The 13,854-nt window shown below is 45.4% G+C and overlaps 2 protein-coding genes across 4 annotated transcripts in view; one reads left to right on the top strand and one right to left on the bottom strand.

The window, feature by feature from the left end:
- Positions 1-575, bottom strand: part of CNPY1 (canopy FGF signaling regulator 1) — a 217,620-nt gene extending 217,045 nt beyond the window's left edge. The window contains exon 1 of the mRNA XM_077491159.1: positions 470-575. The gene's annotated coding sequence lies outside the window, so the exon portion shown is untranslated. The remainder of the gene's footprint in view (positions 1-469) is intronic.
- Positions 576-587: 12 nt separating this feature from the next.
- RBM33 (RNA binding motif protein 33) overlaps positions 588-13,854 on the top strand; it is a 260,560-nt gene continuing 247,293 nt past the window's right edge. For all 3 annotated transcript variants that reach the window (XM_077491155.1, XM_077491156.1, XM_077491157.1), the window contains exon 1: positions 588-777. In XM_077491155.1, the coding sequence (XP_077347281.1) occupies positions 759-777 (19 nt within the window). In that variant the 5' untranslated portion in view covers positions 588-758. The remainder of the gene's footprint in view (positions 778-13,854) is intronic.

Here is a 13,854-nt window from a genome sequence, read left to right as displayed (position 1 = left end):
TGCTGCCGAGAACAGAGAGTAGGCACACCAGTGTCCGGGCAGCTGCCTAGTGGTAGCGCCGGCCCTACTTGAGGACATTACAGCCCAAGCTTTTGCCGTCGCACATAAGGGTTATCTAGGTGGCAGAAGGTATAACTAAAGATTTTCAGCTCACTTCATGCTGTGGCTACAGGACAGGAAGTGAAGGGAAATCTCCCCAGTGGGGACACAGAAGACTTTTCCTTCAACCCCTCAGCTCTGCAACATCCAAACTTGTTCTAGTTCAGTTCTGAGTGACTTGTATGCCTTTCTATGTGAATATGAAGGGTTAGCAGCCTCTGTCTGGATAGGACTTTTCTGAGGAATACAGGTTGGTGGCACAGAATGCTGGGACTTGTAGTTCTATAGTATGTAGCGGGGCACATGAGGTGCCAGTCTGCACACAGCAAGAACGCTCTTCCATCTCCCCTCCCCCGCCCGCTCTACTCACTGCTCTCTTTCCGGGAATCACCACCACTGCTGTGCGCGCTCCCGATCTCCCGGCGGGCACACGCAGCCGCGGCAAGCTCACCTCAGCCGCACAGCCCAGGCGTCGCCCCGCCCCCTCCAGGCTTCCCTGCCTACCCAGCATGCCGCGCGGTCCCGGAGAGCGGCGGCCATGTTGTCATGAGCCGAGACCTGTTTCTGTTTGTAACCGCCATCCGTACCGGGACCGTTTGGAGCTCAATACCGCAAGAGACCGGACCTCGCCCATGTGAGAACGGAGAGCCCGAAACAGCATGGCCGCCATGTTAGGAGGTATGAAAGGACCGGGCCCAGGCCGCATTGTCATGAGGAGGCGGGGGGACCATTATAAGCTGGGATAGAGGCCTACCCGGGGTACCGAGCCCCCTTCTCCTCCTCTATACACAACATCGGAGGCCGGATCAGGCCTGACACTATATACAGGGACTCGTCTCCATATACTGGCACTGTATACAGAGGATGGGTCACCCCCATAGACCCAATACACAACCCACCACCATAGACCCTGATATAGAGAGATATATAATCACACTTTCATTCATCAGCCATAACATAATGACCACTGACCAATGAAGTAAATAACATTGGTCTCTGGAAGTGGGTGAGATATATTGGGCATCGGGTGAACATGTTGTCCCTGATGATGCGTTTAATGTGGGAGTGAACTTCCTTGTATGATTCTTACCTATAGATAATCCTATAATAAGGCTTACCTGTAGGTATAGTAAATATCTCCTGAATGTGCCCCGTTTAGGGCTCAGGGGATCTCAAACTGGCGGCCCTCCAGCTGTTGCGGAACTACAAGTCCCATCATGCCTCTGCCTGTGGGAGACATGCTTGTAACTGTCAGCTTTGCAATGCCTCATGGGACTTGTAGTTTTGCAACAGCTGGAGGTGCCGCCAGTTTGAGGCCTCTAGTTTAGGAGATATCTACTTATGAAGCCGCCGATGACGTCACCGTCACATGCGCTCTGAAGGAACAACCACTCAGGCCATTTCTTCAGAGCCCTGTGCCGTGAACGGTGACTCCTACGTGCTTACACAGGAGTGACGTCATTGTGGCTCGTCCATTCAAAAGACCGGAGCCGCCAACCTGGGTGAAGAACGCTCTGACAGCAACTGGAGGGCTTTGATTTAAAGGCTGAAGGTTTTTTTAACCTTCATGTATTCTATGCATGAAGGAAAAAAAAAACCTGTGTGCAGCAGCTCCCAATTCCTTACCTGAGCTCCCTCCAATCCAGTGACGTTCACAGTAGCCTTGGCTGGATGGGGACCCTCCCTCATTGGCTGAGATGGCCCATTGGCTCCCTCTGCTGTCAGTCATGGCCAATGAGCTTAGAGCAGTGGGCCGAGCCACAGTTATATGTCAAAGGACAGGTAGAGCAGTGGCTTGGATGTAAGTCCAATCCATGGAGGGCCCACCTCACAACTTACAGGCCTTAAAGGGGTTGTAAACCCTTGTGGTTTACACCTTAATTCATTCAATGCATTGAGGTGAAAAACCTTCTTTGCTGCAGCTGCCCCCCCCTTTACTTACCCGGACCCGGTCTTTCCAACAATGGGGACCAGCTCCAGCCGGTGTCTTGGGTTCTGATGTCAGTCAAATCCAATGTCTTGGCCTAGTCATCTTATCTGTGTCAATAGACGCAGCAGCGCACCCACGTGAGTTTCCTCGAGGGAGAGCGGCTCTCCAACTGAGCACTCGAGAAGAAGAGGAGGAGCCAGGATCGCCACTGAGGGACCCCAGAAGAGGAGAATCGGGGGCCACTCTGCACAAAACCAACTGCACAGAGGAGGTAAGTATGACATGTTTGTTAAACAAAATGGTCATAATGTTATGGCTGATGAATATAAAAAGAGATAAAGATGAGCCAAAACCACTTAACATTGCGCAAAATTAGATATCACAGTATATCATTTCGATTAGACACCATTGGAGTTGATTTGCTAAAAGCAAATAGATCGCTCGCTTTGCAGGTGAAGTTATGTTCATTTTCCTTAGGCCACACTGAGGCGATTTACAGGCGTTTTAGAATTAAAAATGGCGCCTGTAAAGCACTTCTGTCACTCCAGTGTGAAAGCCTGAGTGCTTTCACACTGGAGCGGTGCCCTTGCAGGATGTTAAAAAAAAGTCCTGCAAGCAGCATCTTTGGGGCGTTGTAGCCACCTCTCCTAAAATGCCCCTACCTATTGAAATGAATGGGTACCACTGCCAAAGCACTTTGGTGCTACACGGGCAGTATTAATCCCTTCGGCCGCTAGCGGGGAGTACAATCACCCCGCTAGTGGCCGAAAAGTGCAGCTAAAACCAACGCTCCCTTAGTAAATGTAATGTGGTAAAGCATCATTTTGTAAAGAATACCCAATCGGGTGCAAGGAAAAAAAAAAAAACAGCATTTTTGTTAGTACATGATTGGATGATGGAAATCGGCAGAGCTTTCACCACGTTTACTAAGCTCTGTGGAAGAATTAGTATAACTGAATTTACAGAGTGCAGTCTATCTGCCTTTTAGTAAATCCACCCCATTATAACATATTGACGTTCGATGTACAAACAAAGCAAAACACATTTATTTATGAAAAACATCCAAAGCGTATAACCCCCAATGACCAGGCATATTTTAATATCCACCATAGGTGCAAAAATCCAACTAGGACCAAATTGTGGGTGTGTATGTGTGTGTGTATGTGTGTGTATATATATATATATATATATATATATAATTTTTTTTTTGGGGGGGGGGTTAATACTGTTTGAATTTCTCATTTAGTTCAGGGGTGCAGGGACAAGGTTTATCACTGCTCGGCCTCCAGTGCTGTTCTCTTCTTCCTGCTGTTCTGGGCTGTGCACAGTCACTTGCTGCCATCATGTACAGTGCAGGGCTGTTAACCTTGCATTGTAGGTGGGGGAGGTGAGCACACGACTGCAGCTGATGTCTTTCCTACTACACAAGATGAGATTATCGGACGAATGATTCTGTCCTTTTGTTTTTGTTTTTTTGCATGCTGCAGTAGTATCATATCAAAAGTGAAGAGGTTACTAAAGTTAGGACAATTCTTGTATGGCAGAATTTAAATTTGGTGGTTTTGTATTGTATTTTTGGACAAAAAACTGTACTGATTTAATGAAAATCGAATCGTACGATCTGGTTTTGTGCTTGTCCCATTGGGTAACTTTGTATGCCGTGACCTGATCAGCTCTCGAAAGCTGTTTACCAACAACCAGATTATCATACAATGGCTTGGAAAGTGGTATTTTTTTCATACAATTGTCTGGTTGTGTTTAGGGGCCTTTAGAGAGGTGATGCCTGTTTATGGTACATGATGCTTTAGTAAACAAATCGTCTTTTAGTCAGTGTTTGCATTCTACCTTTTTTTTTTGGGTCTCATATACCCCTGTAAATGTGCCCTCTAACTAGAAATCATGTAATGTTGGACCAACCTCTTTACTTGGATGCTAATTTCTTCTATTTGTTGGTTACAGATGTCAAGTGTAAGGCGATGCAGGAATTGCTGCGTTTCCCAAATCGCACTACATAGTAATCGCACTTCATGTTCATGCAATCTTCTGTGGGTGTCAATTGAAAGGTAATGACACCCCAAAAGCAAGTCGCAGGATTGGATCGCATGTGTATGAACACCTATGCAATCTGATTCCAGTAGGGCAAAAAAGGTTCCTGCGCCTTTTTTGTACGAATGCGGTGCAATTTGAGCCACACAAAATAATAGGTTCAAATCGCACCATGCAGAATTGCATGTGATTTGTTTAGGAATGCGGTGCGAATTACATGCGATATGACACGTGGCATGAGTGGGATACTGTACTAAAGCAACGGCTGCCATAGACATCTTGAATTTCAGCTGATTCACGCTTGACGGAAATTCCAGCTGTGGGCGGCCCAGTTTTTCAGTTTACTTTTGTCGAAGCGCCCTGGTCAAAATTTGTGAGTCAAACTGTGACTGTATCGGATTCAGTTGCTGTTTGGGTATTTTGACAGCCGCAAGTGCCGTTTATGAGAATACAGTAGTTTGCAGTGGAAATTCATCCATCCACTGAATGGATGGTTCTATTGGATTTCTCTCGATCACGCTGGGAAAAACAAATCTGTGTGTGTATGGCCAGCCTAAATCTTAGACCCTTGTATATTGGAAGTCACTTGCCGACCCCCCCAACCCGACCCTATTTGATAGCATTCAGACTTGATAATTGGCCGCTCAGGCCCCCTGTGCATTGTGGCCCGGTAGGATAACATGTCACATACTTTCATAGCCAGATGTACTCTAAGCTTTACAGAGAGGCATTGGGGGATTGGCACACTGGTAAAATGATGTATAGGCATTACAGGGTGGGGCATTGGTTTAGGGTTTTACTGTAAAGGCCAACTCCAAACAAGTCTTCTCACTAAGAGGCTGCCTTTTTGTCTCTGTGGCATGCATTCTCTTTAGCTGAGGCTGCAAGATATTGTTGTCATCGCTGGCAATCAAGAGAGTGTGTCTATATCCTCATAGGTGGTATCTGCAGTGTGAGATCGAAGGCACTGCTGCCTCTGACTACTAGTCTCACCAGATTTGGAGTCCCTACCTGTGCTGTGGCAGGGCAGCCTTCCCTGTTTTCCATCACTCTGTAAAGGTGAGGGATGCCCCTGGGCATCATGTGATGAATGTCTGTTCTGTAAATTGTTACATGGGTTCTAACGAATAAATCTTGAGCCCTCTAGCTCCTGAAGAAGCGTAATGTTTTAAGTCTGAGAAATGTGTTGAGCCATATGGCCCATCACAACCGCTATAGGAGAAAATGAAGGCTTTATGGGGAAGGCCCACTGTCTGTTGAAGGCTTTGTTAGAGTGGAGGATAGCGCAGATTTGATTTTTGGCTGGTTGTTGTTGTTATTATTATACAGGATTTATATAGCACCAACAGTTTGGGCAGCGCTTTACAACACAAGGGCACACGTTACAATTCAATACAGGTGGAATCGAAGCGCCCTGCTCATCAGAGCTTACAATGTAGGAGGTTATCTGCACTGTTTGTTTATATTTTTTTTACCCAAGAAGTTTTTTTTTAAATAGTATTGCACCAATATCAATGCCGATACTAAGCATTTGCACGAGTGCACTGATAGCTGAAACGATTTGAGCCCATACAAAATGGGCACAAATTGCACTGCAAATAATTGCATGTGATTTAAACAGAAACGGTGCGATTCCTGTCTGAATCGCATGGGCTTTCCCCCACTGCTCCTGTGTGAACTCAGGTTTATCATAGGTACTTCAGCCTGGGTTACCAGGGGAGCAGTGCGAGAAACTGCACACAATTCGGAAAGGAAATGCACCGTGTTCAAGTTGAAATCTGATGTAATTCTTTGCAGTGCGATTTGAGCTCATACATTTTGTATGTGTTTAAATCGCAATGCAAAAGTATCGGTACTCTGTAGTGGGCCGGCGAGTACTTGACCAAAAATATCGGTACTCGCGGGTAAACAAAAGAAAAATGGTTTCGGCTCAACCATACTTTCTGAGCACGTTACATTATACACCAGTATTTAGGGGTTTAACATGTTGAGCAACCTCCCTGACATCCCCTCCTCTTCTCCTTTCCCATGACAGCGGGCAGAGGATTGTCTCCCCGCACCTGCTGTCACATTTTGAAAACTTCGCCCACACAGCTGTGTCATTTATTCACAGGAATCTGTAAATGGAAAAACCTGCTTACAAGCTGACTGCCCATACAGGGGTACAGGCTGAAAGCTGTACAGGAGCCTGACATTGCACCCACAATCTGCTAATGGAGAGTGCAATACTTTGCAGGCTCCTATTTAAAAAAACAAAACAACAAATAACGACTATTCCTTGCACTGTTGCACCAGGACAATTTTATTTTTCCATTGGCCACAGTCTGGCCTCCCCTAAAGTTTCAGGGTCAGCTTATTCAAAGTTTGGAGACCCCTGAATTCTAGACAGATCGTCTTGGATTGTAAGGGAAAGTCTCGTGGAAGTTCAGTACTTCTGAATCTGCAGTCTGATAATGATCCTAGAAGTCAGAGTGAAGTAAGAACTACTGATCTGGTTTTGTTTTATTAATGAATGGATTAATAGCCATTCAGCTTGCATTTTCAGAAGGAAAAGTAAAAATCTGTTGACTCAATATTGGCATGGGCTTTGGTTGCAGAGCCATAGATCTAAGTCATCATGTTGGTGCTGTGCAGAGATATTGCTTGTAGGCTCCATGCACACTGGCTTAAAATGCTGCTTCTACAGGAGTTTTGTGTAATGCCTGTAGAAGCAACTCAATGTTATCCTATGTGTCCATGTACATTAGGATGTTAAGAGCCATATTTTGAGTTTAACGCTTGGAGGCAGAAAAAACATAAAACTCCTAAACTTGTCCAAACTTTTATTTTAAGCCCAGTGCGCATGGAGCCTTACACAGAGTAAGGGTCCTTCTGTACAGTATGTTGGCCGGGGACAGGCTTTGTTACTCATGATGTGGCTCCTTTTCAAACTTTAGAGGTCCAATAAAATCCTTTGTGGTGCGTTTTTAAAGCTTCCACATTGTGTTATGGTAGCCTATCGCACCACAATGGACCAAATATTGTGCATGTATCATTTTTTCACACTGCAATTCTTGGTAGTGCATTACTGTCCATTGCAGAGCACTGTGATGCAGGTGCTCTGGGAAGATGCATTGGGGTGACGCCTCATCGCGGGAACTTGCGTTAAATGTGCATCAGTCATGGTAACATGCGTTATTGCTCCTCTGTTGTGAATGAGTCCCCTTAGATATAGAACATCTTTTGTTCTTATGCACCTGTATTGCATTTAGTTGCTTTAAACTGAAAGTTTAATTGGGCATTCGAGTGTGTATATATAGCCAAGTTAGGTTTTTATTTTATTTTAAGGTCCTGGGAAATAAAAGCAAATTTCTCCAAAATAAATGGGATACCCATCATCTAAAGTTGTCATAGAAACAGGCATTTCAATTCCCTTACTTGCTCTAACAATCTTAACACTTTAGATATGCCATCACTTTCTATTTTGGTTTCACCAGGACAAATGGTGTGAATCTTCCCACAATACAATGACAGTTACCAGGGGTTCTAACCCTTCCACACTTTATCCAAAACATAAAGAATACAAATTTCCCTTACACACACATTAACCTCTTGCTGACTCTAACTCCTATATGCTGCAAAAAAAGTGGGCTTTAATGCCTGGCCTCTGCAGATATGCGTCAACGGCAACCTGAAATTGAGTGCTGATGCCACGTTCCAGGCAGAGTGGCCAACCTGTCACATACAATTCTAGGTCACGGCTTCTGATCAGGAGCAAATAGGATGATCTCTGTCATGTGAGGGCCAATCACAGCAGTCAAATGACAAAGAAGCTGCTCACATTAAACCTACTTAAAATGCTGCCTCACATTAAATCCACTTAAAGGGCTGCTGAGAGGCGATGGAAGAGGTTAATTATTACTTTTTTAGTTTTGATAGTTTATTTTGGGTATCTTTGTTTCGATACTATATAGCGGGTAAAATAGGTATTGAACACATCACCATTTTTCTAGGTGAATAATATTTCTAAAGGCACTATTGACATCAAATTTTCACCACATGTAACAACCCATGCAATCCATACATAGAAAGAAACAACACAAGTTCAGAAATTAAGTTGTGTTCTAAAATGGACTGACACAGGGGAAAAGGTAATGAACACATGAAGAAAGGGAGATGCAAAAAGGCATGAAAGGTTAAGACACCAGCTGAAATCTATCAGTAATTAGAAAGAAACCTTGCCCATTGTCAGAGCAAACTAATAGCTGGTTCAGTCTCAGCTGATGGCCTATAAAAAGGTGTCTCATTACCAAGGTGACACACAAGAAACATCTCATGCGTAAAGCAAAGAGCTCTCAAAACCTTTGCAACCTTATCATTGCAAAACATAGCGATTTGCATTGGTTCCGGAAGGATTTTTACATTTCTGAATGTTCCAGTGAGCACTGTTGGGGCCATAATCGGGAAGTGGAAGGAACATCATTTCACCATAAACTTGCCATGACTCACTGCTCCTCGCAAGATTTCTGGCAGGGGTGAAAGATATCAGAAGATTGTCCAAGAGCCAATGAACACTTATGGAGAGCTTTAAAAAGACCTGGAATTAGCAGGTACAATTTAAAAGAAAACAATAAGTAATGCACTCAACCACCAAGGCCTGTATGTACGCTCACCACATAAGACTCCAATGCTGAAGAAGCATGTTGAAGCTTGTTTAAGGTTTACTGCACAACATTTAGACAAGCCTGTGAAATCCTGGGAGAATATAGTCTGATCGGATGAGACCAGAATTTAACTTGGATGCCATAAAACACACAAGGAAGTATGAATGGAAAAATGTACCTATACATTCTTGATAAAAATCTTCTGCCATCTATCAGGAAGATGAAGATGAAATGAGGGTGGACATTTCAGCAAGACAATAATCCCAAATACAAAGCCAAGGAATATCTCAATTGGTTTAACCACTTTCAGACCGGACCATTTTGCTGGTAAATGACCAGAGGTCTTTTTACACTTTGGCACTGCGCTGCTTTAACTGGTAATTGCGCGGTCATGCAATGTTGTACCCAAACAAAATTTGCGTCCTTTTCTTCCCACAAATAGAGCTTTCTTTTGATGGTATTTGATTGCCTCTGCGATTTTTATTTTTTGCGATATAAACGTAAAAAGACCGCAAATTTTGAAAAAAAATGATATTTTCTACTTTTTGTTATTAGAAAAATCCAATAAACTCAATTTTAGTCATACATTTAGGCCAAAATGTATTCAGCCACATGTCTTTGGTAAAAAAAAAGTCAATAATTGTATATTTATTGGTTTGCGCAAAAGTTGTCACATCTACAAACTAAGGTACGTTTTCTGGAATTTACGCAGCTTTTAGTTTACGACTGCCTATCTCATTTCTTGAGGTGCTAAAATGGCAGGGCAGTACAAAACCCCCCCAAATGACCCCATTTTGGAAAGTAGACCCCCTAAGGAAATTGATAAGAGGCATGTTGAGCCCATTGAATATTTTATTTTTTTGCCTCAAGCGATTGAATAATGACAAAAAAAAATTTTTTTTTTTTTTTTTTACACAAAGTTGTCACTAAATGATATATTGCTCACACATGCTATGGGCGTATGTGAAATGACACCCCAAAATAAATTCTGCTGCTTCTCCTGAGTACGGGGATACCACATATGTGGGACTTTTTGGGAGTCTAGCCGCGTACGGGGCCCCGAAAACCAAGCACCGCCTTCAGGCTTTCTAAGGGCGTAAATTTTTGAGTTCACTTCTCACTACCTATTACAGTTTTGAAGGCCATAAAATGCCAAGATGGCACAAAACCCCCACAAATGACCCCATTTTAGAAAGTAGACACCCCAAGCTATTTGCTGAGAGGCATGTTGAGTTCATGGAATATTTTATATTTTGCCACAAGTTGCGGGAAAATTACAAACTTTTTTTTTTTTTTTTTTTTTTTTTTCACAAAGTTGTCACTAAATGATATATTGCTCACACATGCCATGGGCATATGTGAAATGACACCCCAAAATAAATTCTGCTGCTTCTCCTGAGTACGGGGATACCACATATGTGGGACTTTTTGGGAGCCTAGCCACGTACGGGGCCCCGAAAACCAAGCACCGCCTTCAGGTTTTCTAAGGGCGTAAATTTTTGAGTTCACTTCTCACTACCTATTACAGTTTTGAAGGCCATAAAATGCCAAGATGGCACAAAACCCCCACAAATGACCCCATTTTAGAAAGTAGACACCCCAAGCTATTTGCTGAGAGGCATGTTGAGTCCATGGAATATTTTATATTTTGCCACAAGTTGCGGGAAAATTACAAACTTTTTTTTTTTTTTTTTCACAAAGTTGTCACTAAATGATATATTGCTCACACATGCCATGGGCATATGTGAAATGACACCCCAAAATAAATTCTGCTGCTTCTCCTGAGTACGGGGATACCACATATGTGGGACTTTTTGGGAGCCTAGCCGCGTACGGGGCCCCGAAAACCAAGCACCGCCTTCAGGCTTTCTAAGGGCGTTACAGTTTTGAAGGCCATAAAATGCCAAGATGGCACAAACCCCCCCCCAAATGACCCCATTTTGGAAAGTAGACACCCCTAAATTTAGGGGTACACTAGTGAGACTAGGTAATAAATGGCGGGTGCCCTGAAACTATAAAAAAATAACTAACCAACCAGCGTCACCTGTAACAGTTATATGGTGATCACTGGTGAAAGGGTTAACTAGGGGGCAATCAGGGGGCTTTATGCGGTAGTATATGGGGGTCCCTGGCGCTATAAAAAGCTGCGGCGAACCTAAATACCTACCTGCCTAACTAGCGTCACCTGTGACACTAATACAGCGATCAGAAAAACGATCGCTTATTAGGCTGGGTTCACACTGGAGCGATGCGGGAACACCACGAATGCGCGGCGGGTTCCCGCATCGCATGCCTCCCGGCGGCAGTTCACACTGCCCTATGCGAACTGCTGGGAGTGTCAGTGAAATGTTACTGACACCCCCAGATCAGTTCGCATATCGCAGTGCGATCTGCAAACTCGGATCGCATGGTGTGAACACCCATGCGATCCGATTCTGCTGCGGGCCAAAAAAAGGGTCCCGTGCGAATTTGCGGCGGGTGTGGCGGGTGCGGCGAATGGCTGAACTCGAATCGCACAGAGATCGGATGTGATTTGCACTGCAGTGCGGTGCGAATCACATCCGTTCTCAAACCGCTGCAATGTGAACCCAGCCTTAGTGACACTGGCGACGGGGGGTGATCACGGGGTTAAACCTTTATTGGGGGGGTTAGGGGGGTACCTTAGAACTAAAGGGGGCTAACCCTAACTGCCCTAACAGTTATTAGTCACAAATGACACCCGCCGGGTGATCAGGGGGTTAAACCTTTATTAGGTAATAAATGGCGGGTGCCCTGAAACTATAAAAAAATAACTAACCAACCAGCGTCACCTGTAACAGTTATATGGTGATCACAGGTGAAAGGGTTAACTAGGGGGCAATCAGGGGGCTTTATGCGGTAGTATATGGGGGTCCCTGGCGCTATAAAAAGCTGCGGCGAACCTAAATACCTACCTGCCTAACTAGCGTCACCTGTGACACTAATACGGCGATCAGAAAAATGATCGCTTATTAGGCTGGGTTCACACTGGAGCGATGCGGAAACGCCGCGAATCCGCGGCGGGTTCCCGCATCGCATGCCTCCCGGCGGCAGTTCACACTGCCCTATGCGAACTGCTGGGAGTGTCAGTGAAATGTTACTGACACCCCCAGATCAGTTCGCATATCGCAGTGCGATCTGCAAACTCGGATCGCATGGTGTGAACACCCATGCGATCCGATTCTGCTGCGGGCCAAAAAAAGGGTCCCGTGCGAATTTGCGGTGGGTGCGGCGGGTGTGGCGGGTGCGGCGGGTGCGGCGAATGGCTGAACTCGAATCGCACAGAGATCGGATGTGATTTGCACTGCAGTGCGGTGCGAATCACATTCGTTCTCATAAACCGCTGCAATGTGAACCCAGCCTTAGTGACACTGGCGACGGGGGGTGATCACGGGGTTAAACCTTTATTGGGGGGGTTAGGGGGGTACATTAGAACTAAAGGGGGCTAACTCTAACTGCCCTAACAGTTATTACAGTCACAAATGACACCAATGCAAAAAAAAAAAATGACATTGGTGTCACTGTGACTGGGGGGCAGGGGTAATTGGGGGGGTGATCGGGGGGTAAAGGGGGGGTGTGAGTGTGCCTGGCATGTTCTACTGTGTGTGTAGAGTGTTGGTGCAACTCACCGATCCGCTCTCCTCCGTGTCGGAACGAAAAATACCGACACGGAGGAGAGAATACATCACTTCCTCTCCTGTGTTTACATTACAGGAGAGGAAGTGATGTCACGGGGGATTTCCATTCGTCGAGAGCGATCGCGAGGGGGTGGCCATGAATGAATGGCCGCCCCCTCATCCCGGATCGCTCTCGAAGGAATGCCGACCGCCGCAGGCACCGGGGGGGGGGGGCCCGATCGGGCCCCCCACCCGCGGGCAGGCAGGGACTTATATATACGCCCATATGCCTGCCCGTGCCATTCTGCCGACGTATATCGTCGTGCGGCGGTCGGCAAGTGGTTAAAAGAAAATAAAGCTGCTAGAATGGCCCAGCCAATCACCTGACTTGAATCCAATAGAAAATCTATGGAAAAAACTAAAGATCAGAGTTCATAAAAGAGGCCCAACTTAATTTTTGAACTTATTTATTTTGTTGTCTTTGTATGGATTGCATGGGTTGTTCCCAACCCTGTGGTGAAAACTTTGTCAATAGCACCTTTAGAAATATATTTACCTAGAAAAAGGGTGATGATTCCCCCCCACTGGACATCATGTTGCTGCCTTTGTGTTCTATGCAGGATGTTTGCTTCCCCTGTATAGTAAGTTTTGCAGGAAGCCCTAAAGAGGGATTCCACCTAAAAAAAAAAAAAAAATATTAAAAGCCAGCAGCTATAAATACTACAGCTGCTGACTTTTAATAAATGGAAACTCACCTGTCCCGGGGTCCAGCGATGCCGAGGCCCGATCAATCGCTCGGCTCTCGGCTGCTGCCGCCACCATTCTAGGTGAGGGAATCAGGAAGTGAAGCGAATCGGCTTCACTTCCCGGTTCCCTACTGCGCGAGCCGCACCGCACAATAGGAAATCTCTGCGCTGTCACTGGGACCCGTGTGTGTCCCAGCAGACAGCGCGGCAGGACAGGAAATGGCGTAGACTCCCACGGGAGTCTATGCCCGGAAGTGGGTGTAAATACCTGTCTTTGACAGGTATCTCCACCCCCCTCCCCCCTGAAAGGTGCCAATTGTGACACCGGAGGTTCCACTTTAGGGTGGAATCCCGCTTTAAGGCTTATTCAGACAGTGCGTTGGGGCTATGCTGTTAGCAATTTCTAGCACAGCCCCAATGTAAAGACAATGCAAAATGTGTGGTTTCCTATGCTATGCCATTTATGGTGCGCACTAAAACCAAGATTGCATGCTATACTACCCCCCGCCCCCCCCCCGCAGTGGGTTGCAACTTGAACCACTGCATCTCCTGCATCTCATTGCTGCTGTGGTGAATAGAACTGTATTGATATGTCACTCAAGTTGAGCGCATCAGAACTTTTCTCTCCCAGTGGTCCTGCAGTCAGCGCAGCTTGCGGAGGTAAATGAACTCTAATACAATTTGGATTAAAGGGGTTGTAAAGGTTTGTGTTTTTTCACCTTTAATGCATCCTATGGGCTGCTCTGGGAGTGAGA

The sequence above is a fragment of the Lithobates pipiens genome, unplaced genomic scaffold, assembly GCF_037356315.1.
Source record: "Lithobates pipiens isolate NorthernLeopardFrog02 unplaced genomic scaffold, aLitPip1_a1.2 Scaffold_19, whole genome shotgun sequence".
Lineage (NCBI taxonomy): Eukaryota > Metazoa > Chordata > Amphibia > Anura > Ranidae > Lithobates > Lithobates pipiens.
This window is presented reverse-complemented; position numbering and strand designations above follow the sequence as displayed.